Source organism: Vanellus vanellus, assembly GCF_965231255.1.
Source record: "Vanellus vanellus genome assembly, chromosome: Z".
NCBI classification, from domain to species: Eukaryota; Metazoa; Chordata; class Aves; order Charadriiformes; family Charadriidae; genus Vanellus; species Vanellus vanellus.
Window position 1 is genome coordinate 47,194,940 of NC_138908.1, and position 27,621 is coordinate 47,222,560.

At 43.6% G+C, this 27,621-nt stretch overlaps 1 protein-coding gene across 1 annotated transcript; it reads left to right on the forward strand.

The window, feature by feature from the left end:
- ENTREP1 (endosomal transmembrane epsin interactor 1) lies at positions 1–27,621 on the forward strand (the record flags this gene model as incomplete). The annotated part of the gene is given in 13 exon segments (XM_082497975.1): positions 1–651; positions 3,202–3,258; positions 12,106–12,216; positions 14,023–14,151; positions 14,929–15,036; positions 15,157–15,275; positions 19,760–19,847; positions 21,147–21,219; positions 24,082–24,231; positions 26,035–26,324; positions 27,417–27,473; positions 27,477–27,547; positions 27,549–27,621. Coding segments are annotated over 13 exon segments (1,977 nt in total).

Consider the following 27,621-nt stretch of genomic DNA (forward strand, 5'->3'; position numbering starts at 1 on the left):
ATGGGATGGGACGGGAGGGACGACTCTGCGGCCGTCAGACGCCGGGGCGCGGCGGCGGGCCAGCGGGGCGAGTTTATTGGTGGTCAGTCAAGGCTCCTTCGCGACGGGCTTGATGCTGGCTGCGGGGGTGGTCCCGGCGCCTCCGTGCGGGGTCGCGGTGGGGGGGCAGGCAGGTGTGCTGGGGGGGCGGGCGGCCGCTGGCCCCGGGGGCCAGCTAGGAGCTACGGGCAGGTCCGGTACAGAGGCTCTGCCCCCAGCGGAGCAGGGTGGGCAGCCCCACAGGAAGGCGGCGCCCGGGGTGGGCTGGTACAGGGGCGGCGGAGGAGGTTCGGCCCCGCCCGCCCCCTCCATGCCGCTGCCGGCGGTGCTGCGGAGCTCCTGGTGCCCCGTCCAGGAGCTCGCCCCGCTATGTTGGCCAGCGGCGGCGAGCAGCGCTGGCACGGCGGGGTTGGGGGGCTCCCTGCCCGCCGCCCCCTCGCAGCCGCCCCTCCGTTCCCGCGCCCCTTCTCGCTGGCGGCCCTGCCGCTGCTCTCGCTGGGGCTGCTGCAGATCGTGCTGGGCTGCTCGCTGCTGGCGCTGAACTTCGGGGCCATGTGGTTGACTAGCGCCCCGTCGGTGCAGAACGCCCGCCCCGTCTGGGCCGGCTGCTCGGTAAGTCACCGTCCCGGGGCAGCCGACCCGCTGCCGGACCCGACCCGACGCGGGGGGGGGGAGGGGGCGGGGGGCTATTGCCGGACCCCGCCGAGGGCTGGGAAATCCGCCGACCCGGCGAGGGGCGCTGGCGTGGGGCCGTGGGGCCGAGCGGACCGTCTGTGGGCTGCCCCTCGTTCTGTGAAAGCGAAGACTCGGCTGGATTCGGGAGCCGCGAGCCCTCGCCCGGGGACGGGCGGTTTTCCCGGGGTGAGGGCACGGACCCCCGACAGGGTTTGTCTCCCGGTGTGCGTTTCAGCCTACACAAATGTACTGGGGGTTTGCTCACGTCGTGGGGCGTGTACAAGTTGTTGTATTGCTTTTGTGCCTTGCACACTGTCACTCTAGTGAGGGAGAGAGAGAAAATAGCAACGTGCCTGGGGAAAAAAAAAAAAAAAAAGGATGGGCTGAGGACAGTTCTATAGAGTGCTGAGAGAAGTTATTCCATCTCCTGGTGGGCCCTGCGTTAAACTGCACCTATATAAATACACGCTATATGATCGCTTGTATTGCGGGAGCTTGGCGGTAGTAAGCAGAAGTTAACAGGAGCAGCAGATAGTCAGGTGGTGCCCACTTTGTGGGCCCTTGAGCAATGGGCGGGTCACGTTCTGTGGCTGCCGTGATGAGCTCCTGCTGCTGGTGTCAAAAGCATCAGCCTGTCCCTCGGTTTAAACACTGAAATTACGTTTCCAGCGTTGTTCACAAGCTGTAGAAATGTGCTTAATGATTTGCAGTTCAGGGATCAAGTAGTTCCTATTTGTGTGCTTAATGCAGCGCTCATCCCTGAAAGTATAGACAGCCTTTATGGCGGGGGAAGGGGAGGAAACCCACACTATCCAAATGTATATGTTTGGTATCTCTTTTGTAATCTTTCATCATTTTTTTTTCTTACCCTAGATTAAAACAAGTTTATGTAAGCTTACATATGTAAGCTATGGACTTACTTTGAACCCTGCACACAGAACCATGCTTATGCTTTTAAAATGTTTTAAAATTGCATGTGTAACATAGAAGTATTCAGTCTCTTTAGCAATGAAGAAAAGTGCTTACTTTTTTAATGCTAGCTCTGAAACAATAATATATTCTGTTGGAAAAGTTACCAAAAATGCCTTTCAGATGTGAAAGTGAATGAGAATTATAGCCCAGAAGCAACCTGGAAAGGTAGAGGCACTTAAAAGCTGGAATTGAGGATGTTTAGTGGTTTGTTGTTGTTGTTGTTTTTTTTTTTTCATTTTAGATGCAACATGCTGATCATGATGCACTGATTAAGTGCAGATCAGGAAAACTTTGAGAAAGGTTGTCTTTCTGTATATCTTAAACAAATGTAATATGCAGTCTTGTTGTGAATTGCTGTTTTCCCTTAAGGACATCGGTATTGATGTGCTTTGTTATAAAATCATGTGACTATTTTGCACTCACGGGATCAAAAAAATAGTTTGTTATGAAACTGCAGAGTTATGTATGTGGTTTTGCAACAGCAGTGATGATATCGGAAGGTGTTTTGGCCAAGTCATGTAATGTATGTTACGCTAAATCGGATTAATCATGTCAAGTGAATGAAATTACAGAAGGGATTTATTAAAAAAGCTAGTGTGCAACTTACTGTTTGTTCTAGTCTTCTTGTTTCTTTTTAGGGTAGGAATTCGGTGTCAATTGGCTTAGTCACAAAGTCCCACAAATTAAAAGTATGCCCGCTTATTTGTGGGACCTGCTGAAAAACTGATTTGCCTTTCTTTATGGGGTTCCCATCCTTACAGTGAGAGAGTATTTGGGTATGCTGTTTGCTTCAGTTCCACAGCAATGCCTTCTCCTTCCTTAATTATTTTGCCCTGTAAGGTAAAGAGTTGTAGGGTTCAGTTCTGTGATTCAGCAAGTTTGGTCTAATGACTACTGCTGCAGAAGCTTTTACTTACTCTGCTTTCCTTGTGCTGATACTGGCATTCTTCCCACTAAACAGCGAGTCAGTTCAGGGAGATAGTTTTGGTGCTCTTTGATGTTTTTGGTAGGGTTCATACTCTGGGAGTTAGTTCACCTAAATGGTCAGAAGAGGGCCAGAGTCAGCACAAGGGAAGAGGCAGGAGTATTCACAGGCACTTACTAAAGTGATGGAGTGGTGACCAAGGGTGGAGAAGAGAGAGCCAGTATTTAGATTTTCTTATCCATGCTGCAGAAAATAAGTATTCAGTTGGCTGAAAGTAATTTTTTAGGCAATTGTTGAGGTCGGAGTTGCTGGCATAACTTCTTGTCCCCATGCATGTTTTCTGGGAGGAAAAGAAAGAAAACAGCAGATTAAAATTTGGCTGTGTTATTTCACAGGGTGCTCTTAGGAGTGAAGAACCTCATCAACACAGGCTCTTATTCTCCGCTTTACAGTGCATCTTTGTATCTTCCCAGCATTCTTGTAGTGTTCCAAAGTATCTTTCATCAAAGCAGTGGTAAATACCGTGTAAATGGCATTTTGAGAACCGTTGTTCTCTTCTGGGTAATACTATGGGTTTTTTTATGTTGTAGGTAATCCTAACTGGAATTTTAGGCTTAGTGACATGGAGGAGGCCGAGGGTGATTTTGGTAAGTATGGATTAAAACTTGTTGTAAGGAAATGATCAGAAGATGATCCTGATTTTTTTTTTTTTTTTTTTTTACCAATGAGTATTAAAAGTCGCTTCTTTATCCTTGAAAAAATAGACTATACTGACTCTCCTTTTTTTAAATTGTAGGGTCATAATTATTGAAAGAGGAGTCAAAGCCCATGAAAGGCTATATTCTGCCCTGCATGGATGGACTCCCTATTAAGGGCAAGAGTGGACCATGTCTGGAGGAAGTGTTAATGATGTTACAGGGCACTTTTTGTGGTGGTGTAATTAGAAGAAAGCGCTGGTTTAGTATAAATAATTTAGCTCTCTGAGGCAGTGCTGTTTAAGCTTAAACAAGGAAGTTGGTTTTAAAGCTGAGCTCAGTTGCACTCTTTTAGCATCTGGTAACAGGATTGAGAGCTAACCTAAGTGTTGCTATCTTACAGTAAGTATGCAGTCTTACTGTTTCAGATACAGTTGGCATTACATTGCTCTGAGAGAAGTAAGTGCGGGGTGTTTAAGCAGTTTCTGTTTGTAAGTGAAATCTGAAGCTGTGTGGCTCTCAATGTCTCAGAGTTGGGTTTTGAAAAAATGGTTTTGAGGTGTTTTTTCATTTCATTGGGGGGGGTTGTGGTGGGTTTTTTTTGTGTTTTGTTTGGGGGTTTTTGTTTGTTTTCTGTGTTGGGCTATTTCCCCCCCCTTACTGTCACTTTTGAAGACTTTTTCCAGGCCAAAGTGGTTGTTTTATTTTTATGCAGCTCTTGTTCAGGATCCGTATGGTCATCAGTGAGGAGTACCAAGGCTCAGATGCGTGAGCTGTGGATGAATTGCTGTTTCTTAGTGCTGCATTGGTTAGCACAGGCAGAGCAAAGCAAGTTTTTTTACCAGTTCTGTGGATACAAGGAGGAATTTGGTGTCTGGGGCTTCCAATCTGGAAGAACCATATTTTCATGTGAAAAAACGTAAATGCCATCTGTCTCAAAATGCCTGAGGCTTGCACAGTGCTCCCTGTTTCTATATTGCCTGTGTTCAGTGCTGTTTCTACAGTATGTTGTTGCTGTGGCTTTCTTTTGTCTGTTGTAGCTCCTTCACTCTTTCATAGTCCTTTGTATAAACTTTATGGGCCCTTCCTAATTTTACTTAAATATGAAAACACTGAACTCTTCCTGATCCTTTCTTTTATGTCAAATGATCTTTAGGACGGTCTGCTGGAGCAGATTGCCCAGGGATGTTGTGCAGCAGATGGGGAAATTTCTGAGATGAGAATGATTAAAGCCTTGAGCAGCCTCCTATGAGCTCATAGCTGACCCTGCCTTGAGCAGGAGGATACACTAGAGTCTTCCTGAGCTCCCTTGCAGCCTCAGTTATTCTATGATTGTGTGGTTCTATGAACCTGTATTTTATTTTTTTTTTCTTATTTCTATGGGTATTTTATAGAGGTCTGATTTTTGAAAGCCAGATGAGATCAGGCTTGTCATTGGGAAACATTTGTTTACTGATAGGGTGGTCAAACACTGGAACAGGCTTCCTAGGGAGGTAGTTGATGCCCCGAGCCTGTCAGTATTTAGGAGGCATTTAGACAATGCTCTTAATAATATGCTTTAACTTTTGGTCAGCCCTGAAGTGGTCAGGCAGTTAGAATAGAATATTTCAGGTGGAAGGGACCTACAATGATCATCTAGTCCATGTGCAAAAAACAAAATTAGCATTAAACATTTCATGAGGCTAAGGGAATTATGCGTTGAACTAGCTACAGTCTATAGAGGATATATTGTTATTTTCTGTAAGCGTATTTATTTTGGGCTAAATTTGTATTGTATCTGCCCTCCAGTAACTTGAATATTGGGAGTTATGAGGAGTTGCGTGAGTTGTAAAAGCAAGTTTTCTAAATACCTGAGCAATGAAACTCCTTATACAGCCATGGCTTAGAGTTACGACATTCGTAACTAAAACTATAAAATGCATTCAGAGCTAAAACATATCCCTTTTCCAGCTGACACTGCCCTCCCCGTTTTACTCCTGAAGCAAGTCCCTTTGCAGTTACTTCTTGTAAATACACTTCTAATGGATTCCTCTCTCCCGACTTTTGGACCCTTTTCCCCTTGCCTGCACAAAGCCAGCTCCCTGCTGCGAGGGAAGCAGAGGTTGCACATCTGCCTCCCCGACAGCCCTTAACTCAAGCAGGTACCAGGTGTGGCAATGCTTTTATGCAGCAAGTGTGCTCTCTGCATCAAAGACTGATTGCACGTGAAGGTGGCTTTGTGAGCTGTGTGCTACTGCGCCCCGATATTCAGCATGTTGGGCACCTGTGCTAGAACCGCGCCAGAAGTCTGAGGAGTGACACCAATTGCTATGTTTTATGTTGCAGAAACGTATGTCAGCGTTTAGTTGTCTTTACGCAGAGACTTTGGACTGTGCTCAACAGTAAAGTGTAAAGTTTGTGGCATTAGTTGGTCATTATTCTTTTTCATATATAGTTATGTCTCATTCTACGAGTGCCCTCTTGTTCATAAGGAAGGGCCTCTTCTCATCTTGTTTTTTTAGGCAGAGCTGTTTTCAGTCACTCGGTTCAGTTTCATAATTTCTTCAAATTGTGCAAATATCCGCTGGAATTCTTCTTATGCATCCAAACCCCCCCAAATAGCTTTGTTTTCAGCTCAAATCGGATAATTATGTATAGATTTTAGTTTATCGTGGTGTGTACTAAAAGCTCTCAGATGTAGCAAATGGGCTGTAATTAAGGTTAGAATGTTGAGCTCCATCATTTAGCCCTCTCCCCTTCCCAGAGCTGGGCCTTGAACAGAAATATGGTGGCTGGTGAGTGCCACAGAACTTGTCCACGAAGAAGTGCTGGTCCTCCGAGCAGTTTGTGGTAGGGTTTATGCTTAAGAACGTGGTAATGCTGTTTCTTTTGACTTCCTGTGTTATCTTATTTTTGGTTTTGATTATCAGTTTGAAGTACTTAAGGAACCTTGCAGTGCAATTCACGTTTATCTTTGCCCCCTTTGAAAATACTAATTCTTTCTAAAAGAAACCTGTTTGCTACTCTGATTCAGGATTTCAGAATCTAGGATTTTCATCTCTGGAGTACACCCATTTGCCTCCAGCTTCTTTGCGTGGCAGCAGTCTAGCTCCTCCAGTGAAAAAGTGTGGTGTCTTGGCTCACAAAACGTTTCTTTCCATCTTCCCCCTTTAGCTGATGATTTCTCACTGCCTGGGTTTGTTTCTTTATGAACGGTCAGGCTGTCCTATGGCCGCCACTGCAATCCAAGGCCTTGATCGTGGGGAAAAACAACCCAACTGTTGGTTTTTTTTCCCTGTGACGGCAAGGCTCTGGTGCTGCTGGTGCTTGGAGAAAGCACAAGGCTGGGATGTCGCGAGAAAAGAGCTGGGGAGAGGTTGCAGTATCAAAGGCAGAGAGAGCTGCTGTGTTTTGGTCGCTCATGTTTCTCCCTCGGAGGGGAGAAAGGAAAGGAAACACATTAGTTACAGCTGTGGTTAGTTACAGCTGTGGTGGACCTTCAGCAGCACCACCTGTGAGAGGAAACCAGTCTTGAAGAGGGATGGCTGTGGTAAGACCTTTTAGTAAATAAAATAGAGAGCCGCATTTGTTGTTTTATGCCACTCAGATGGTGTTATGTGATGGGAAGATGCTAGGTAAACAAGAGGTCCCAGAGACAGGGCACTGCAAGACGACATCAAATTATAATCATATCTTTTGAGGGATGTTCTTGCAGGGGAGGCTTGGCCTTCAGCAGTACAACTGCTGAGAGGCCTTGGGTCTGAAATCTTATCTTGCTTTTAGTTGTCTGAGACTTCTCTGTTCTGGGTATCGGTTGTTGATTGACTTCAGAAGTCAGCTTGTAATGCTTGTGCTCTGCAGCTGATTTGTCTTCCAGAGAAGAAGATTCTTCCTGCATGTGCCTGTCTGAATGTATTCAATGGGGAAACGGAAGCTTTTTTCCCCCTGCAAAGTTGTTTGGGTATTGACTCTCAACTGTTCTGGGCTCGGTGTTACTCTCAGCTTGTATAGAAGCTGGTTCCTTCCTCTCTGCTCCTAAACTCCCTCCTTTCATAAGGCTTTAAATCTTATTTTTAACTGAAGGAACATAGCTTCTTTCAGAAAGTATATCAGTTTGGGATTGTTCATTTGATTGTGTATGCATTGAGGGCAGTTAACATCTTCAATAGGCCATGCCTGCTGTATTACCCTCTGTCCTTAAATTTAATGTTACGACAAAAATGCTTAGTTCTGGTGCTACTGAAGTGACGGTCTTAAATTTTAGCCCTGCCGGTAACAATACAAAACAGTGTGAACAGAAGCTGCATATCATGGTCCTAACCTTGCAAAAAAAAATCTCTCCCTATCCACATGCTTCATAATAAGCAAAGTAATTTCACTTTGGTGAGAATTACTGTAGTAGTGCCTCTTTTTCTGGATTTTAGAAGAAAAATAGCTCAATGTTAACATCTTGGCTCACATGCAGTTCTCCACAATTAAGACAATAAATGGTATTCATACAAGTTTTAAAGTCAATCTAAGCAAATAAAACAAAATATGCTTTTAAGTGTAAGACCATGAGAAGCCTTTAGAGAAGCCTTTATAATCAGGTCAAAGTCAGGTCTCTTCTGATTATTTTCTTGAAGCTTTTTCAGCATAAAAATAAATTATCTCATTCATAGGGAGTGTTTTAATCATAGAATTATCATAGAATCATAGAATTGCTGAGGTTGGAAGGGTCCTTTAAGATCAAGTCCAACCATCAACCTACCCTGACAAAAACTACTTCTAAACCCTGTCCCTAAATACCACATCTACCCTTTTTTTAAACACCTCCAGGGATGACGAATCAACCACCTCCCCGGGCAGCCTATTCCAATGTTTAATAACCCTTTCAGTGAAAATTTTTTTCCTAATATCCAATCTAAACCTTGTCTGACATAACATGAACCCATTTCCTCTCGTCCTATCACTTGTCACCAGGGAGAAGAGGTCAGCCCCCACCTCTCTACAACCTCCTTTCAGGTAGTTGTAGAGGGTGATAAGGCTCCCCTCAGCCTCCTCTTCTCCAGGCTAAACAATCCCAGTTCCCTCAGTTGTTCCTCATAAGACTTGTCCTCCAGACTCCTCACCAGCTTTGTAGCTCTTCTTTGGACACACTCTAACACCTCAATGTCCTTCTTGTAGTGAGGAACCCAAAACTGAATGCAGTACTTGAGGTGGGGTCTCACCGGTGCCAAGTACAGGGGGGTGATCACTTCCCTAGTCCTGCTCACCACACTATTCCTGATGCAGGCCAGGATGCCGTTGGCCTTCTTGGCTGCCTGGGCACACTGCTGGCTCATGTTCAGCCGGTTGTCCGCCAGCACCCCCAGGTCCTTTTCTGCCAGGCAGCTTTCAAGCCACTCTGCCCCAAGCCTGTAGTGCTGCATGGGGTTGTTGTGACCCAAGTGCAGGACCCGGCATTTGGCCTTGTTGAACCTCATACCATTGGCCTCAGCCCACCGGTCCAGTCTGTCCAGATCCCTCTGTAGAGCCTTCCTACCCTCAAGCAGATCAACATGCCTGCCTAGTTTAGTGTCATCTGTGAACTTACTGAGGGTGCATTCGATCCCCTCATCCACGTCATTGATAAAGATATTAAAGAGAACCGGCCACAGCACCGAGCCCTGGAGGACACCACTTGTGACTGGACACCAACTGGATTTAAGTCCATTCATCACCACTCTCTGGGCATGGCCATCCAGCCAGTTTTTTACCCAGTGAAGAGTTCACCTGTCCAGGCTGTTAGCAGCCAGTTTCTCCAGGAGAAAATGCTGCATTTGAAGTATGTGACTTTTTTTTAAAATTAATTAGTTTGTCTTTTACTTCTGTGTGGCTTTTCTTGTTCACAGTTGTGTTGCAGGTCTCCATATGGTACAATAAATAGCTCTCACAGCTGATAGAAAATTAGTAAGGTCCCATAATTCAGGCTTAATTATTGCTATTGCTGTGTATATGGAAAATGAATGCATTGACTTGCCTTTTCCTAGAACGATGCTTAGAAAGTATACATGTAGGATGTAAAGAAATATAAGAATTGATGATTGTGGAGCAAATGTTTTTCTTTCATTTGTTTTTTAAGTGCCTGCTTGAGCATCTGTCCTGTGTGTGCATATGAAAGTGAAATCCATTCCCCTCTGCAGTAGATATTAGCTTCAATGGCAGCAGCAGCAGGACTACAAGCAGTCTACCTGCGCAGAATGAATGTTAGGGTCAGAGTCTTATCATGCAAGTTTATGCTGCTGGATAAACTTTCAGTCCTCAAAGTGCATGATGATTTTTTTTGCCTGGAAAAAATCATCCATGCAAGACACTAGCAAATACTGAATATTAGAATACACTTTGCTTTCCTGTAGTATAATTCACATAAATGTTCCTCAAGACTTTCTGCAGCTGCTTACAGTCCATGTGTATCTAATGCTCAGAAGATGAGGGCTGTGAGCCAAACTAAAGCCATAATTTGAGTTGTTTCCTTTTTTACCACTGCAATTAAGACTGGTTGCCTCTGTTTTGGCTTTTAGAATAGCATGTTTTCCTTTGCCTGTTTATTCTAAGTAGAGGAGTACTTTTCTCCTGGTTTACCTGTCGGTGGGATTGTCTTTCACTGGGATAAAGTGGAACACCTGTTTTTACTTGTAGGTGAGTAGTGATGGAGAAGAAGTTTAAATTTGCATCTGCGGGAGAATATATCTTATAAGCCGACAGAATACGTGTTAGATAAGTGGACAATGAGGTGGATTGAAAACTGGCTGAATAACCAAGCCCACGGGGTTGTGGTCAGTGGCACAATGCCCAGCCAGAGGCCAGTCAGCAGTGTTGTGCCCTAGGGGTGGATACTGGGGCCAATACTGCTTCATAGCTTAATTAATGGCCTGTACAGTGGGACAGAGTGTACTGTCAGCAAGTTCACAGGTGAAACAAAACTGGGAGGAAAGGCTGACAGGTGAAATGTTACCATTCAGAGGGACCTGGACAGGCTGGAGAAACAGGCTAAGAGAAATCTCATGAAGCTCAACAAGGGGAAATGCAAAGTCCTACCTTTGCAGGGAAATGACCATAGGCACTAGCACACACTGGGGAACAACTTGCTGGAAAGCAGCTCTGCGGAGAAGAACCTGGGGATCCTGGTGGACAACAAGCTGACCACAAGCTGACCATGAGACAGCAAGGTGCTCTTGTGGCAAAAGCAGCTAATGGTGTCCTGGGCTGCATTAGGCAGAGACTTGCCAGCAGGTGGAGGGAGGTGATCCTTCCCCTCTCCTTGCACTGGTGAGGTAACATATGGAGTGCGGTGTCCAGTTCTGGGCTCCCCAGTACAAGAGAGACATGGGCGTACTGGAGCAAGTCCAGTGGAGGGCCGCAAAGATGATGAAAGGGCTGGAGCATATCTCCTTTGAGGAAAGGCTGAGAGAGCTGGAACTGTTCAGCCTGGAGAAGGGAAGGCTCAGGGGGGTTGTCCATCTCTATAAATAGCTGAAGGCAGGGAATGAAGAAGAGGAAGCTAGACCTTTCTCAGTACTGACAGGACAAGAGGCTATGGGCACATCTAAAAAAATAGGAAATTTCATCAAAATTCCTCCCAGGGTATCTGTCCTTGCTTGCACCCTCTGTGGGCTTCCTTTTTGCTTTTGTGTCCAGGAGCTCCTTGTTCATCCATGCAGACCTCCTGGCTTTTTTGTCTGACGACTTTGTTGTTGGGATGCATTGCAAGGAGGTGATCCTTGAATGCTAACTGGCTTCCTCATGCCCCTCTCCCCTCCGGTGCTTTATCCCATGGTACCCTACCAAGCAAATACCTCAAGAGGCCAAAGTCAGCCCTCCTGAAGTCCAGCGCGCACTCCCTTCACTGCCTTAAGGATCCTAAACTCTACCATTTCATGGTCACTGTAGCCCAGGCTACCCTTGAGCTTGGCACCGCCTACCAGCCCTTTCTTGTTGGTAAGGACAAGGTGCAGCATAGCTTCTCTTCTTGTTGGCTGCTCTGCCTCTTGGAGAAGGAAGTTGTCATCAATGTGTTCCCAGAACTTCCTGGATTGCTTGTGCCCTGCTATGTTGTCCCTCCGACAGATATCGGGGTTCTTACATGTGTTTAAAATCCATATCCCAAGTCTCATGGTAGCACAGATTGCAGATTGTGAGGGCATATGCGAAAGTAGAACTTCATTTTATCCACTGGTCCTGCTTGTCCTTTTTCAAGTACTCTATTACGCCTGCCACTGAAACTGAAGAGGTTGTCTGATTTATGAATGGAGGTGTTCTGGTTTTAGTAGCCTGGAAGAAATAAAATTGTATAACCAACATCCCTTTCAGTGTCTCTGTCCTCACTGTACCGTGACAAGTATTTTTCATTTATTTGTGATGCAAAATAGTTTTGGAAATTCCATGCAGAATGAATGTCATCTTGACATGTTTCCTCTTCAGGTTTCTTTCTGATCTAAATCCATTGAGAGTTAAACTTGGTGGAAGGATATGACATACAATGGAAGCTGACTAGCTTGTAAATCATACTTTGCACTCCAGAAAAACCTTTAGCTGCCTGTACTTTTCAATAGTTGCATGTATTTTATTACTGCACAACTAGTGCAGAACAAGGAGAGAGAAAAGACAAAGGTGTTTGGAGTAACCATCTACTGGGTTAAGATAAGACACCTGGGGCACTAAAGTCATGGGGAGTTTTGAAAAGAAGAGGCTGGGAACGACAGTCCTCAGTTTGGGATTGGGATTTGCACTGCCATAGGTTCCTTGAGTTGTGTCTGTGATCCTGTTCTCCTTGCTGTTAACTCTGTTTTGCTGTTCCAGGTTAACCTGTTTGTCCTGCTGTCTATCGTCTGTGTTATGCTGAACCTGGCTGGATTTATATTAGGATATGAAGGGCTTCAGTTTGTGTCCAGTTTACACAAATGCGATTTGGTGAGCAGACATACTGATTTACACGTACTTCTTCACAACATGGGGGCTTGCTGTGCTGGGATCACAAAAATGGGCTAATGGAGAGATGCAAGTAATGCAGCTACAGCGTGGTGAGGGAAAAAAGAAAACTCTTTGTTTCAGGCTTTGATTCAGTTGAAATTGTGAACTGACTCACTGAATTCCACAACAGTATTTTTATTGTCTGCGTTCCTATACACTAAGTTTTTTGAGTTGGAGTCTTCCTAAAGCTGAAGACCTGAAAATGTTATGTTTTGAAAGGTTTTACTCTTCATTAGAAGAGCATACTTACCCCAGAAATGCTTTTGTTTGACTTTATTGAGAGCTGGCCTCTGTCTTCTGGGTCTGAAGACACACCTGATTTGGTACAAGGCTTTCTAGACAATTTTATGAGGCCGTGTAAGAGGGAATCCAAGATACTTCTTTAGAAAATCCCTCTTGGCAGCATTATACACTGATTTTAATATCATAGGCATTTAAGAACTAGGATAGAGGATTTTTATTGTAATGTGACAAAGATAAACTGGAGAAAAAAGCCTGAGTGGGTACTGGTAAACTACCTACAAAAAGCACAGTCAGTATAATCTGTGGGTGGGATTATTTTTCCTGGTTTGCCAAACCTAGTGAGGACAATTTGCGTTGATACCTTACAGTAAGATCTGTGAGGAAAAAATTAAGGTAGATTGATTCGTACCAGCTTTTCAGAACACTTCTACTTGAGCAAGAAGCAGTCTGCACAAGAAAGGACAGAATAAAAAAGATTTTTCTCAAATGGGTGTCATAAGAAGTAGAAGAATGTCTATTTATGAACCAGAAACCATGGAATAATTGAAATTGAAGGATACAGGGTCACTTGGTGGTAAAGATGATCACGTGTAAAGGCTTAAAAGACTTGAAATGATTAATAGATCTTGGAATATTTATTTTCAGTCATTTATTGCTTCAAGAAAGCTATTCTTGGTTCCTTAACATGCCAGTAGGTGTCCTGCAGTTAGAGTCCAAGATTACAAGCACTTGGCAATCTAGATTCACCCAATGTCAATGTATTAAGGCAGCACCGAGAACTTTTAATGTTATTCCAGATGAGATGGTTAAATGTTTTGGGAATTCTGGAGCCCTCTGTGGTTGAAAGCATAGGCTACAGCTGAAAGGCATTCCTGAAGTCATAAACTATTCTGTAGAGTGATTTGTGTAGGTGGAAGATCTTTGACGCTATGACTCTAGAGAGTTTGGCAGCTAAAAACCCAATTAGCTCTAAATACAGAAACGTTGATTTTCTACCTGAAAACTAAGATGACAACATTAATTTGAAAATTACAAACAATGATGCACAGATGTAACTATTACTGATTTTATGGGGTGGAAATTATAGTTGTGGGTTTCATTCCATCTGTAGAGATGCAAAATATACTAATGAATCAAAGAAAATGTGTACATTCCATACGCAGTGGCTTACACATCAGTCAAGAGTTTCCAGGCTGCTATGCATTTGAAAGAGCATGGATACTAAAATTGCTTAGTAATCAGTGCAGATTTTATTACAACTAAGTAAATGTCTTGAGCTTATCAGTAATGCTGCCGTTCAAATAAGAAGTATGCGTAATATAGCTTTATAATGCATGAATCATTGGCATACCAAACTGTACAAATTTCATTTTACGAGCCTGTGTTTCCAGTCTGCTTTGTGGTCAATGGTACAGTTTTAACACATGGGCTCTATATTATGCAGGTAAAAATGTTGCATAAAACAGCCAATAAATTAAAAAGTGGAGTTTGCTGTTTTTAAAGGTAGATATGGGTGAAAACAAGATTTGTTTCTGCTGTGGAGACTTGAATCTCACTATATGCACAGAAGAAGAGGCTGTGGTGAAGCTATACCACCTGAAGTCCTGCAGTGTTTCTCACATTCTTCTCGAGGTACCCTGCATACAGTGCTTAACGTGACTGCTTTGATAATGTCCACGCTTGTGTGACAGTGCAGTGCTGAGGTGACTGCTGTGTTTACTGTGAAAAATTCTGTTATTTTTCTTGTCTTCCACATTGGTCAGAAGCTCTTTATGGTTCTGCAACATGTTTTTTTCTCACCTCTGGGCTTTGACAAGTGCATTGCTGATCCAATGTTCAGTTCTTGTGTTTTCTGTATTTTATGCAACCAAAACTACAGCTGAATTCAGACAAGATTGCATAGGTAAATATGGTGTAAATTTTAGCTAATGGTCTGATACCTTTACTGGTCTTTTGGTCTTCTCAGCCTTTCTTGGCTTACAAATTGCTAAAATACAACTTCCAAACAACGTCATCTTCAAATATAAGTGCTTTAACATTTCTTTAATGGTGATTATCTCACATCTGGATTTCCCACAGAAAAGTTAAGAGGAAGGTTATAGTTCTTGGGTGAATAAATGGACTGTCTCAGCAGTATTAAACCCTTTTGGATCTCTCTGTCAGGACACACAATAGGGCAGAACAAGCTTTTGCAGATTACTCCAACCTTGGACATTATCTGTCCTGAAGGCTTCTTCACGTACGTTTCTAAGAATTAACTGTCATGGTCATCCTTGTGTTTTCTGTTTGGTTTTGGTTTAGTTTGTTATTATCATTATTGTTGTTATTATTATTGTTGTTATGATTATTTTGACGTTTACAACTACCTTGATTTAATCTTTTAATTTCCATAATCTTCATGTTCTTCAGAAAGTTCTCTTTGCTCTTTGTGCCCTGAATGCTCTCACTGCCACAATTTGCATGGTAGCGTCTGCCCTGCATTACTTACAGATTTTTGCAACAAGAAGATCCTGCATAGTAAGTGAGCGCAGGGCGTTGCCTGCTATTAGCAGCAGTATTAACTGTATTACCAGATTACACAGTTCAGCGATTTTTTTATATCTCACAAGGTTTTTAACAGGAGTCTCATTTGATTAGGGTGAATCTGAGACGGAAGACCAAGCTCACGTTTTTGATCCTGATTATTTTGTCCCACCTGCGCTGCCTCCCTCCTACTCGGCAGTTTTTCATTCTCAGAATCCACAAACAAGTTCCAGGTAAGCCTCTACACACTCTTCCTGTCTTTTAGTGTCCTTGGAAACACTGCATAATCACTGAAAAAGGTTGGTGAATTTAGGAACAAAAAAAAAGAAGAAAATTTAGGAGGCAGTGTAAGTACAGTGTGGGTGAGGGGTATAATTCTGTGGTTTTCACTTTAGATTCGGTAGGAGCTCTTTCTGGGTAAGAGAAATACCGCAATTTGACATGGCTGAAGCCTTTTGCGATGCTGTCAGGAGCAGGTCAGGGCAGTGATGGAAAACCAGGTGCAACCTCTTGGCACGGCTTGTGCGAGAGACCCCCGAGTGGCAGCCTGCAGCCCCGCAGACCTTCCCACCAGAGCGATTCCCCTTCTCCCTCTTTGGCAATTAGGGCTGACCCAAGGGTATGTTTTTGATCGTACTGGCAGGCCAGGTACTGTTGTCTTGGTACTCGGGTGTGAGTGGTCAGGCAGGGTTTGCACCCGGGGTTACTGCTGGGCTTCTCCGCAGTGGCAGCTGCGGGATGGAGGAGAGGGGAGAGTGAGCGTGGGAGGAGGAGTTCATGTATCAGGAAGAGAAGGAGGATAGTCATAAGTCACTGTAATCTCTTCCCCTGCCCCCTCCCCCCCCCCCTTTTGGTTTTTTTTTTTTTTTCATTCATTACTACAAAGATGAGGGAAGAAGGATTCGGAGAGGATAAAATAATAGCTGTGTGAATTTTCTTGTAGGAGAAAATGGGCAGAAAACTTTTTTGTTGCAGAAGGCCATTGTCTTTGGTATGATTAGTCTTATGAAACATTAAAATGTAAATTTGGTGGGGTTTTTTTTGTGTGTTCTTTTGAAGAAGAATAGGGCTAAAAATCATGTAGCTTGTCCATTAAGCATCAAATTTGTTATTTTGCTATACTGGGACTCACTAGCGTCTGTATTTCTTGCAATTCAGTGGTGACTTGTAGGCTGTGTTATCCTTCATTCTACAGGTAGTTAGACACTCTTCACAGTAGCTTGCAGGTTAGCTTTGTTTATTCATTTACGACTCAGGTGGGGCTGCATTATTCTGCTGTGAACTCACCATGTTTATACATAAAATGTCAAGCAGACTGTATCACTCCACCCTTGTTTAAAACTCCTGCTTTTTGCAGTGTGCAGAACTGTTTAGTTTATTTCACTGTTTCATGAGGAATAGCACACGTGACTTTCAAGACTCTGGGGTCCTTGCAGAGGTGATTACAGATGCTGGGATTACCTACAAAATGGTAACATGGCACAAGAATAGATTTTAGAATTAAAAAGTCATCTAAAACACCAAAGACTGGGGTTGAATTTCAAACATTCCTAAAAACCTCCTATGTGAGTCCTGGCTCAAGCTAGTTGCGAGAACAGAGTGGTGTGCATAATGATCTCTTTGGAAGATTTAATATTTATTGAAATATGCTTGTCACAGTTCCCCTGCTTTAAAATGGGGTGGTTGTTCTTTGTCTGGCGTGTCATTCTAGGTGGTTATCTCTTTCCCAGCAGCAGTATTTCTCTGTCTATTTTCAGCACGGCAGGGGCCACTGAACACTTTTTAAGGCTTCTGTGGTCCAATATTGAGTAGCTACCTTGCCTGTGACTGTGATAAAACTTGTTGATAATGCCATTTAAGTGGTGGTGACATCTTTCTGAAGTCAGGCGACCTGTTTCAAGGTGCTGGGGGTAGTTATGCAGCAGTGCAGAAGTTAAGGCAACAGGCAGACTTAATTTCCGTTCTTGGCAGATGGGGAGGTATGACTCACCCCAGGCTGGATCCAGGGCGTCCAGCAGAGTGGCTGAGATGGGACCTGGCCTTTTCTCAGTCACCCTTCTTGCACTTCTCCCTCCCTTCCCTGCCTGGTCCGTACCCTGAGTGCCAGGCTGTCCCCGTGAGCTGGCGTTCTGCGCCGGGCTCCCGCGCACCCCACGTCCAAAGCCTTTGTGTGAAAGGGAGGTGACAGGATTTGCAGCCGGGGCGGTGAGCCGCTATCTGCAAGCTGCACCTGGGGCAACTCCAAAACAGATACATCCCTTTGAGAAAGTCAACACTGCGGTGATCAAAACATGTGCCAAGGACATGTTTGGAACGGGTAGTTCTTCTCCTCAACCCTTTAAATTGCAAAGCCAAAGGCACTGCTAGCAAAGCCAATTAATTTGTTTGTTCATTTGTTCGTGGGAAGACATTTACATTTGTCTTACTTAGTGGTAGACAAAACAAACTAGCATTACAATGTCTGGTAAACTACCTCTAATCATAAATAAGGAAATAGCAATTAAGTTGTTTTTCAGGATTGTCACAACACCACTAACAGTTACAGCTGAGTTTCCACGTGAAGAATAAAATACAAAGTGTTATAAGGCATGTGAATTTAAGGGAAGACATGATCCATGTGGGGCAGCAAACTGATTGCCTGGGGTCTAGAAGTCTACCCCAGTCCAGTCTAAAGTACCATTTGGGGACTAGAGGCATTTGCCAAAATGCGAATCTGCTTATCCAGGTTGTGTATTCTCAAATTCAGCATGTGTCTCAAACTGGACCCGTGTGCTGCTGACAGTTGTTTCTTAACGACTGAACACGTTCTTGCTATTGAAACACTAAAGTTTCAGGGAGGCCAAAGCCCTGATGCTGCTGTTCAGCTGAGGTATGAGTGCAGAAGGTGGGTGAGAGGTGGCCGAGGATGCACCTTCCCCCTTCAGTGTTCTGCTTAGCAGCAGCAGTACAGAGCCTCCCCATGGTCTGGAGCAGTCTCTTGGCAGTGGGGTTCCCTAAAAAGCTTTGACTCCTATTCCCTACCTTACTGTATCATCACTTCAAAAAGCTGCTGTTTTTTTGTCTAACACAAGAATTCGTCTTGCTTACATAAAAAGACAGAATGGAAATTAAGAAATAAAGAACAGATTGACAAATTTGCGCATCCTGGAAGTGCCTCTTATATTAAGGGACTTAAGGGAATGCTTTTCTAGCTGCATGTTGTCTAATAAGTTTTAACATGATATAATTCTTGGATGCAACATTAATTTTCAAGGTGTGACTGAGCTGGGTAGGCCGGGCATCTTTAAAAACAAACCTAAGATTCAAGAAGTTCACAGTTTTGTGGCCTACATGGGATGTACGCTCAGCACGAACGTACTGAAAAAATGTGAAGAAGTAATGGGAATGGAGTATCGGTCTCCATCATACTCCAAAATTATTCTGAAGCTTTCAGGGGCAGATGAAATAGGTTAAAATTAAAAACTATTTTAACGTGTGATATTTCCCTCATTTTTAAGATTAAACCAGCAATGTCCAGTTATCAAAATCTGTTCTTTCTTTTCCTCAAATTTCTCCATGCATTACCTCCATTACCTTGACAGGAGCCTTTCACAAAAGTGCTCCCCTGTTCTCTTTTTGGAAGTTTTATTCTGTTCCCCTGTAAGCAGCATTCTGTAGGCATTCCCCTTCACTCTGCCCTTTCCTCTCAGCTTGCAAGAAAATAATTTTCACAGTCATCTTTTTTCCCTCCAGCCAGTGTCCAGAGAAGCCTTAAACTCTGGGAGGAAGGACTTGGTCTTGTGTAATGTTTCTTTGTATAGAGATCACATCCACTAGTGATAGCTGTAAGCCTGACGTGGGTCCTGAGAGCAAAACACATGGACTTCTGTGTATTGCTTGAGGTTCCTGCTCAGTACCAAATGAGCAATTTAAAATGTAATAAAAAGCAGAGAAAAATTGAGATGCTTTGGGTCACAAACTTCTTGGAGGGTCCCCTTGGCAGCCCTGCTGTGGACCACCACACTTTGTCCCAGTGTTAGTGGGGTAACATATACTTATGTTAGCAAAATCAGCATTTGCCAAAAAGAGTTTCTCCAGGCACTGTTCTGATTTTTTCCCTCTCAGAACTACCTCCTAAGAGGAAGATGATACAGCAAAAGGTCTTTGGGATTTCTGCTGTATTTAAGGTTTCGGAGCTCTTTGAAAACTGACAATTAAGGTTAACCATGAGATACATTTACCTCATACAAGCCTTCATGAGTTGATCAACGATAGTATTCTCAGCCAAGCATCATCACAAAAATAGCCTTTTCTATGCAGCTGTATCTGAACATAAAAAATGAGATTAGAAGTACCTTAAATTTCAGTTATAATTAAGAATTTAGTAGTTCATGAAAATCAGAGCTAGGCATTTGAAATGACCACCTGTATTTGAATCTCTTGAAACAAAACTGAATCTCTGTGAAGTAAAACTGAAATGGGTTCCTAGGCTCAGTACTGCTGAAAGACATTTGAAGCTCTGGTGGACACGTTGGAGAGGCACCCGGTAAGGAGCAATTGATCTTGACGAGTTCATTAGCTGTGACCGAGATCCCAAAATCTGGCACGGGAAAGCCATTGGAGTTTGGTAGCTGCTGATGTTTTTCTGCAGCTGGAAAGCCACACTGACAGAGTTGCGCGTTTGTGTTTGATGCAGGATGCTTGGCTCTGATGTGATTCTGTTGCCCTGTATTTACAGAGTGCGAATGAAAGATGATGAAGTGCCTAGCCCTCTGTACCCACCACCTCCTTACGAAACTGTGTGGAGCCCGAATAGTTCTGAGCAGGTACGGCCCACAGGAGTTTAAAGTGCAACGTGTTTTTCCACTATAAAAGTAAGGTTGTACTGAGGCATGGTGAACATATGTCAGGTATCTTTTCATTTCAGAATAGCAGGACAATACGTTTGGTTACAAATGTGGCTTACTGTAAGCATGGGAGAATGCGCAAAATACACTGTGTTTATTCCAGAGGACCCCCGCACTGCCTTTTTGCTTTACTTCCCTTCTGCACCTGTACTCCTCCCATGTGGGACTAATCAGGGGTTTGCCATGCTCACTGATCCCTTTCACTGGTGTTTTCAGAAGACAGGTACTTTTTTCCAGAAAATACTTAGCAGGATAAAATTGGCTGACCTGGGTGATGAATGTTAATTTTAGGTATTCACAGGTCTTGGCTTTGCAGTGGAATTAAACACATATCACATAGTCACTTGTCCTGGTTTGAGACAGAACAGAACCAATATTCTTTTCAGTTATTTTACTTTTCAGTTAAGCATCTTGTAACTGAACTGCACTCTCTGAAATTAATGGCATATTTTTCAGACAGTGTTTACTACCAAAGTGATAAGACCTAATGTTTATAGGTAATACCAAAGAATGGTGTGCAGAGAGGCTCCTGCTTATACTTATTGCTATAACACCCAAGGCCAACCAACCTTGTTATGCACAAAGTTGGAGGGTCGGAAGCAGAAAAGCATAGTGGGGTCCCACCTGCGGGGAGGAGCAGACAGGACGGGTGACACAAAACTGACCAACGGGGTATTCCATCCCATCTGCCTCATGCTCAGTATAAAAGCTGAGGGATCAAAGTGGTCAGCCGCTTTCTTCAATGGCCGGTGTCTGAGGAGGACTCTCTCTGTTCGTCTGCCTTTGATCCCAATCTGTGTGTTCCTGAATCCAGATCCAGAATCCAGTTCCCATCTGGGACTTTCTCAGTGCCTGCTGGTGATATGAGCTTCGTCATCCTGGGAGTTCGATATTGGTTTTGTATATATTGTATATATTTCATTACTTTCTTATTGATATTATTATATTTTCTTTTTATTACTAATATTTCATAAAAGTAGTTTAATTTTTTTTTTCAACCCATAAGTGTCTCTTATTCTCTCTTCCTTCTCTGGGAAGAGAGAGAGGTTAAACAGAGCATTTGTTGTTTGTTTTAGTGGCCAGTCCAGCCCAAACCACCACATCACTGTGTAGTTAAGCAAAAGCATTCACTTTCTAAGGTGGACGTTTCAGTTCTTAGAAAGTACCAGAAAAAAAGATGGTGGCTTGTGATTTTTCAACTTTTCTATTTTATTCCAGGAAGATCCATTACAAAGAAGTGTTGTGGAAGCTGTTGATTCAGGGGAAGTGAGTGACAGGCAGGCGTCTCAAGGTAAAAAGTACATTTTAAGATTTGTTCTAGAATGGTTCTGCCCTACCCAGATGACTTAATGTAGCTGCAGCATTATTATTTCTTTGAAAGACAGCCACCATATTGCAAGCCAGAGATACAGAATGATGATTGTTTTGGGCAGTCGGAAAAGGGATTAATGTTTAAAATACATAAAAAATTGTTTGCTCTTAAGATACAAAAAGAGGGATGTATTTCCTTCTTACTCGTCTACAAGTTAGTTGTTGACTCTGCGTCCATATGTTGTAAGAAGTGATGTTAATCTCCAGTGCTTCCATTTGTTTTGTATACGTGATGGTGCCTCTTGACATTTTATTGCTGATGAAAATGGGAAAAGGATAAAATAATGCTGTACTGTGCTGAGCTAAATGTGGGAATTACTCTTATTACTCAGTCCGCACTGGAATAATTACTAAATCGTTTCTGCATACTGGTATAGGACATAACTAGACTACATATAGAGGACACATCAAGCTTTGCTCCGCATTGTGTTAGAAAGCCATGGAAATAGTTGCAAAGTTATGTTCAGCCTAACCTTTGTTGTGGTGTATCATAGAGTCATAGAATCATAGAATGGTTTAGGTTGGAAGGGACCTTGAAGATCATCTAGTTCCAACCCCTCTGCCATGGGCAGGGACACCTCCCACTAGACTAGGTTGCTCAAAGCCACGTCCAGCCTGGCCTTGAACACCTCCAGGGATGGGGCAGCCACAACTTCTCTGGGAAACCTGTTCCAGTGCTCTGCCACCCTCAAAGTAAAGAAGTTCCTCCTCATGTTTAGATGGAACTTCCTATGCTCAAGTTTGCGTCCATTACCTCTTGTCCTATCACTGGGCATCACTGAAAAAAGACTGTTCCCATCTACCTGGCACCCTCCCTTTAAGTACTTATAAGTATTGATAAGATTCACCCTCAGTCTTTTCTCTAGACTACAAAATGGTTTTACTGACTTCAAAAGCACTCTGGTCAAGCAAGACAGGGCCTTACCTGCCAACTGTAGTAGGAAGACGTGCAACCTTCTGCTGATGGCTGGGGATCACGGAATCACGGAGTTTTCAGAGTTGGAAGGGACCTCTAGAGATCATCTCGTCCAACTCCCCTGCTAAAGGAGCATTGCCCAGAGCACATTACTCAGGACTGCATCCAGGCGGGTCTTGAAAATCTCCAGAGAAGGGGACTCCACAACCTCCCTGGGCAGCCTGTGCCAGTGCTCTGTCACCCTCACCGTAAAGAAGTGTTTCTGTGTATTTGAACGGAACTTCCTGTGTTCTAACTTGTGCCCATTGCCCCTCGTCCTGTCACTGGGAACCATTGAAAAGAGCCTGGCTCCATCCTCCTTCAACCCACCCTTTAGATGCTTATAAGCAATAATAAGGTCTCCCCTCAGCCTTCTCTTCTCCAGGCTAAAGAGTCCCAGCTCTCTCAGCCTTTCGTCATGAGGGAGATGCTCCAAGCCCTTAATCATCTTAGTTGCCCTTCGCTGGACTCGCTCCAGCAGTTGCCTGTCCCTCTTGAACTGGGGAGCCCCAAACTGGACACAGTATTCCAGTTGTGGCCTCACTAGCGCAGAGTAGAGGGGGAAGTAGAGGATGCTTGGCAGCTGCTCTGTATCATCACATATTAGGTATATGCATTTCCAGTACACACCAGCTTAAGCCAGTTATCTCTCTGACATCTGAAACATTAATATTATGAAGAATTATCCTGAGAGCATTAAATTGGCTTATTCACCTGTTTTGTAGTACCTTCTCCAGAGTACCAGCAGCACTGTACCTCAAGGACTGACTTCTAGCACAACTCCACTGATTTTATAAAGTTTATATTGGTGATGGATTCTTTAATCCCGCCTGATTCTTGGTCCATCATGCTTTTTTGCTGAGTGATACCTCCTGACTTGCCAGGCTGGTGTCTGGTTTATGTAGGTTGTGCCACTGTTTCTTCTCTTTGGAGATTGCATTTGTGTAGGAGATAAGGTGCTGTGCTCAACAAGTACATTTATCATCCAAGCCTTAATTTTCTGGAATGCTCCAGTCGCTGGCACATTTCTGTTAGAGTAGCAGCACGAACATTTGGCATGCTCTGAATAAGAGGCTGTTTACATTAATTCGGTGGTTTTGCTCTTGCATAAACAAGGACATTGCTTCCTGTAATATGCCAGGTGCCATCAGACGGAGGTACAGAATCTGGCTTGGTGAGAAATACATAGCTTCATCCTGGCCTGTTAACTAAAAGACGGTTGTGGCAATCACGGCATATAATTTCACCCTAAGGAAAAGGAGGAATGTTGATTAACTGGAAAGATGAAACATTACAAGAATCCGGGAAAATCTTTGTTAAAATAAAGAACCTGATGAAACAAGCTTTTTAATTCCCTCATAGGGCCTAGTGACTGATCTACAAGCTACCTAACTGCAAACAGTGACTGACCTCTGTGACCATATGCTGTCGTATCTTGGTACAACTGCTTATATGCAGGAGGATTTCAGGCTCTGTGAGATTTAGTTTTCTCTCCAGGAAAGCTGTAGCTCCCTTCTCAGGTAGTTTAAGGTGAGGTTTATACTAGGCAAAGCTGTATTTTTTATTTATTTTTTTGCTAGTCTGGTTGTATAAGGCTGAATGGGTTTCTGCAAATGTTTAAATAGGCTTTAAACCAGTGTTACTGGTGAGCATGGACATATGCACATGTATATACACCTATTGGCTTTTGTGTCCAATTATTACAGCCGGGGGGGAGGAGGGAAGGGGGCATAAAAAAATGTCACACATAATGTCTAATAATGGCTTCTACTGATCTGCTTTATTCTGACTGCTTTTCCTTCACCCTTACTATTCCTAATTACCCAGGTGAAGAAATTCCTGAGCCTTCCAGCAGAGTGAGCCTTTCACCTTCAAACGGAAGCCCGCTGCCAGCAGAAGGAGCATACAGGAGAGCCTTCAATCCTTTGAGGAAACGATCTAAAAGTGACCCTGTGCTGCACAGCTGGTTGTGTCCAGGTGACTTGATTTTCTCAGTGCTTATCTAATGAGTCCTTAAAAGAACATTTGTCAGAAAGGTTAGTACCTTGAAACCTCGTACCTGCAGAAATCAGCTACTGTCTCCCAGCAGAGCGCCTGCATCACAGCATTTGTGCTTTGCCAGATCTTCTCCACACAACGCCTTAGTCTTGCTGCTCTTTAGGCTGTCACATTAAGGAACAGGGTCTGTAGCAGGCATTGCACGTTTTGGGAGGAGGGAAGGATGGTGGAACATGATGAGGAGGGAGCTTATAAGATTTCTTCGTGTATTCATACACTGGCATCTAAAAGCTTGCAAGGGCAGTTGTAAGTGCAAGCGATTTAAAGCAAAATTAGCTTGGGTATTTGGTATTAGCCTATTGATTTACATCCCTAGTCTTGCTCTTCATAGCATCAAAACCCCCCAAAACTCAACACAAAAAAGCCCACAGTGGAGAGCCAGTGAAGTTTGCTGAGCTACTTTGGTGTCAGTGATCTAATTCAGCTGCTGTGGGAAAACTGCTGCTGTGGCTGCAGAGTCCTGATTCTGTTGACAGTCTTAAAAATCCACTAGTCGAAGAGTCTTGCAGTTTTTATTGGAGGGTGTTGGAATCCCCATAGCAGCTGCTGCTGATACGTATTAGCACTCACAAAATGTAAGCGGGGAGAGGGCATGTTAGTAACAACCATTTGTTGTGAATATTGGGAGCGTGAGTGTCTGGATTACACTTTCTATTTTGTGGAATGTTTTTATGTCTCTGCGACATCGTGTGTTTTCTCCGTTCCTCCTAACGACTTCCATCACAGTGCCCCGGGGAGAATCTGCTGCTGAAGAAATAGTTACGTGACACAGAGCCTGTTGATAGCTGTGAAGGCGAAGCAGAGTGTTTCTGCTGTAAACTCCATCAGTCAGAAGCCTTTGGGTGCTTCAGGCTCGGTGTAAACTGAGGTTTGGTCTGCTCAGCACCAGACCCGAGAGTGGAGTGCAGAGAAGGAACTCGGCTGCAAGTTGCTTCAAGTTAGTTAGTGCTCTTCTTGCTGGGAAGTTTCAGATCTCCTCCTGGTATTGTTGTGTTTGGCATAAAGGCAGCATTAACCTGCATCTTGAACAACCTGCAGGTGCTCTTACTTTTCTTTTTGAATTTTTCTTTTTTAACAGGGCCAAAAATTGACGATTGTTATTTAGACCAAAGGCAGTGGAAGTGATTCCCTGCTGCCCCTTGTTCAGTCCTTGCAACGTAATTTTGAATAGTTTGGTTTTTTGCTGTATTTTTTTTTTTAATGAAATTTCCACTTTGTAGTATTACTAGCTTCCAGCTTGACAAGCAGCTACTTTCAGATATTTTGTAACTAGCCCTCTTGACTGATAATAGCTGAAGGTTAAAAAAAGTGTAGGAGAGATCATAAAAGCCTTCAAGGTTTGCTTAACCTGCCTGTAAGTTAACATTAACACACAACACTCGTTTCAGGTCTGTTCAGAACAGAAGCAAAAGAGAAAGGAACCGATGTACACAAAATGGCAAACAGCTTTCCCAGAAATGTCCCTCCAGACCCTTAGATTTGTGATACCCACTCGACTATAGCTATGCGCTACTCTATTTTACGGGTATTTTTCTCTAGCATAAATCCAATACAGAGTGATCCTTGTGTGCCACCCTGACCACGCCAGACTGTTGGGTTTTGCATGGTTAAACTGTGCATTGCACCATCACTGAATCAGGATGGAAATCTCAGGGGCTCCGTGTGAACCTGTGGTCCTGTGAGCCAAGCGGACCGTTTGCTTTGTTTGATCTTTGTCTTTAGGAGCAGGGCTCAGCTGTGGAACTGCAACAAAGACTGAAGTAAAACCACAACTCTGCGCTGTCACCGTGCGGAAGTGTTCAAGAGCAAGAGCTTTGAGGGGAAGACACCAGTCTTTGACAGACTGCAAGTCTTGCACAGACACTAAACGGCCTGCAGCGTGGACCCGAGAGCCGTCCTCCTGCAGCAGGAGCCCCGACGTACACGAATTGGTGGAAAATATCGAGTCTGTTTTAAAATCAGATGAGAAACATATGGCAGAAGCTATGACCAGTGCCACCTTACTTGACCAGGTAGTTTTATCACTTGTATTTATCGGGCGATGTGGAAACCCAAGCTGGCCTTGGTTTGGGAGGGTAGGTTTACATTTGCCACTCTGCTTTCTGTGTCAAAGTTTTTGGACCCAATTAGCTTCCTTTGGTACTTTAGTTTTATTTAGGAGTGTGCGAGAGGCTGTGCAGTGGTGATGTCTCTTGCTCTATCAACCACACAGCCAGGAAGGTTTTCAGAAGACTGACTACATGTGTATTTAAAAACTGAAGGAGATGATCTTCTGTGGTAGAATCATGAACTGTAAATAAAATGACGGTGTTTTATACTGAGCATGGCAGGGGAGAGGGAAGAGATGTTATAAAGCGTTTGCTATTATAAACTGGAAGGAATGGAGGCTGACAAGGAAATTTTCATGTAAAACCCCTAGAAACAACTTTTTTGTAATTGGCTCCCAGTATAAAAATAAGACCTAGTACTAAATGAAAAAAAGCAGAAAGTAGAAAAAAATATGCTTACATTAATGGAATGAATATTCAGAAGTGACATTACAGACTTCATCAAACAAGTGGTTTGGTAGCTTACAGACCCATTTGGATAGATGAGTTGATTCATGCACAGTACAAGTGATTTGCTGTGACTACTGGTTTTGGTTTGAGTTCTCATGCAAAACACATCAAAGATTTTAATTAGGCTATGCAGATAAAATGAGATTTCCCACTGCAGCCTACAGGCAACAAAAGCTTAAAGAAATTTGACAGAAACAGATGAAAAAGACCTTCTTACAAGAACTTAATTTATCATACTGGCCTGGAGCTTATTGCAGTCCACTAACTTCTGCAGGAAGCAAGATTTAGATTCCTATTAAGCAATACCTGACATACCATGATTTGGGTTGAGCTAATCCTTGCACAGCTTAAAGAAAAAAAACAACAGACAACACTCACTCCTTCTCCCAGTTGGGATTGCTTTTCCCATGCCTCCTTGACAAATAGCAGTTCTAGTCTCAGCACTTCAGCCAGCTTCTTCCTGGTTGGGTAAGAAACTATTTTAGTGGAACAAGAGCCTGAAAACAAATCTTATTTATGTTGTGGGTTGTTTTTTTCCAGTTAAAGGTAATGATACCTGCCCAGCAAGCCATGTCATTGAGCGTCCATGGGTTACCTTCCAGATGACATCCTGGATTGCTGCACCAGGAGACCTGTGGTGACCTGAGTACGTTCACCACAGATGAAGATCAGCTAGCAGAGGAGGATCCAGAGAGCAGGGCACAAATGGCCTCATAGTCTTATTGGCATTGTCAGGGGAACTGTACTTTGA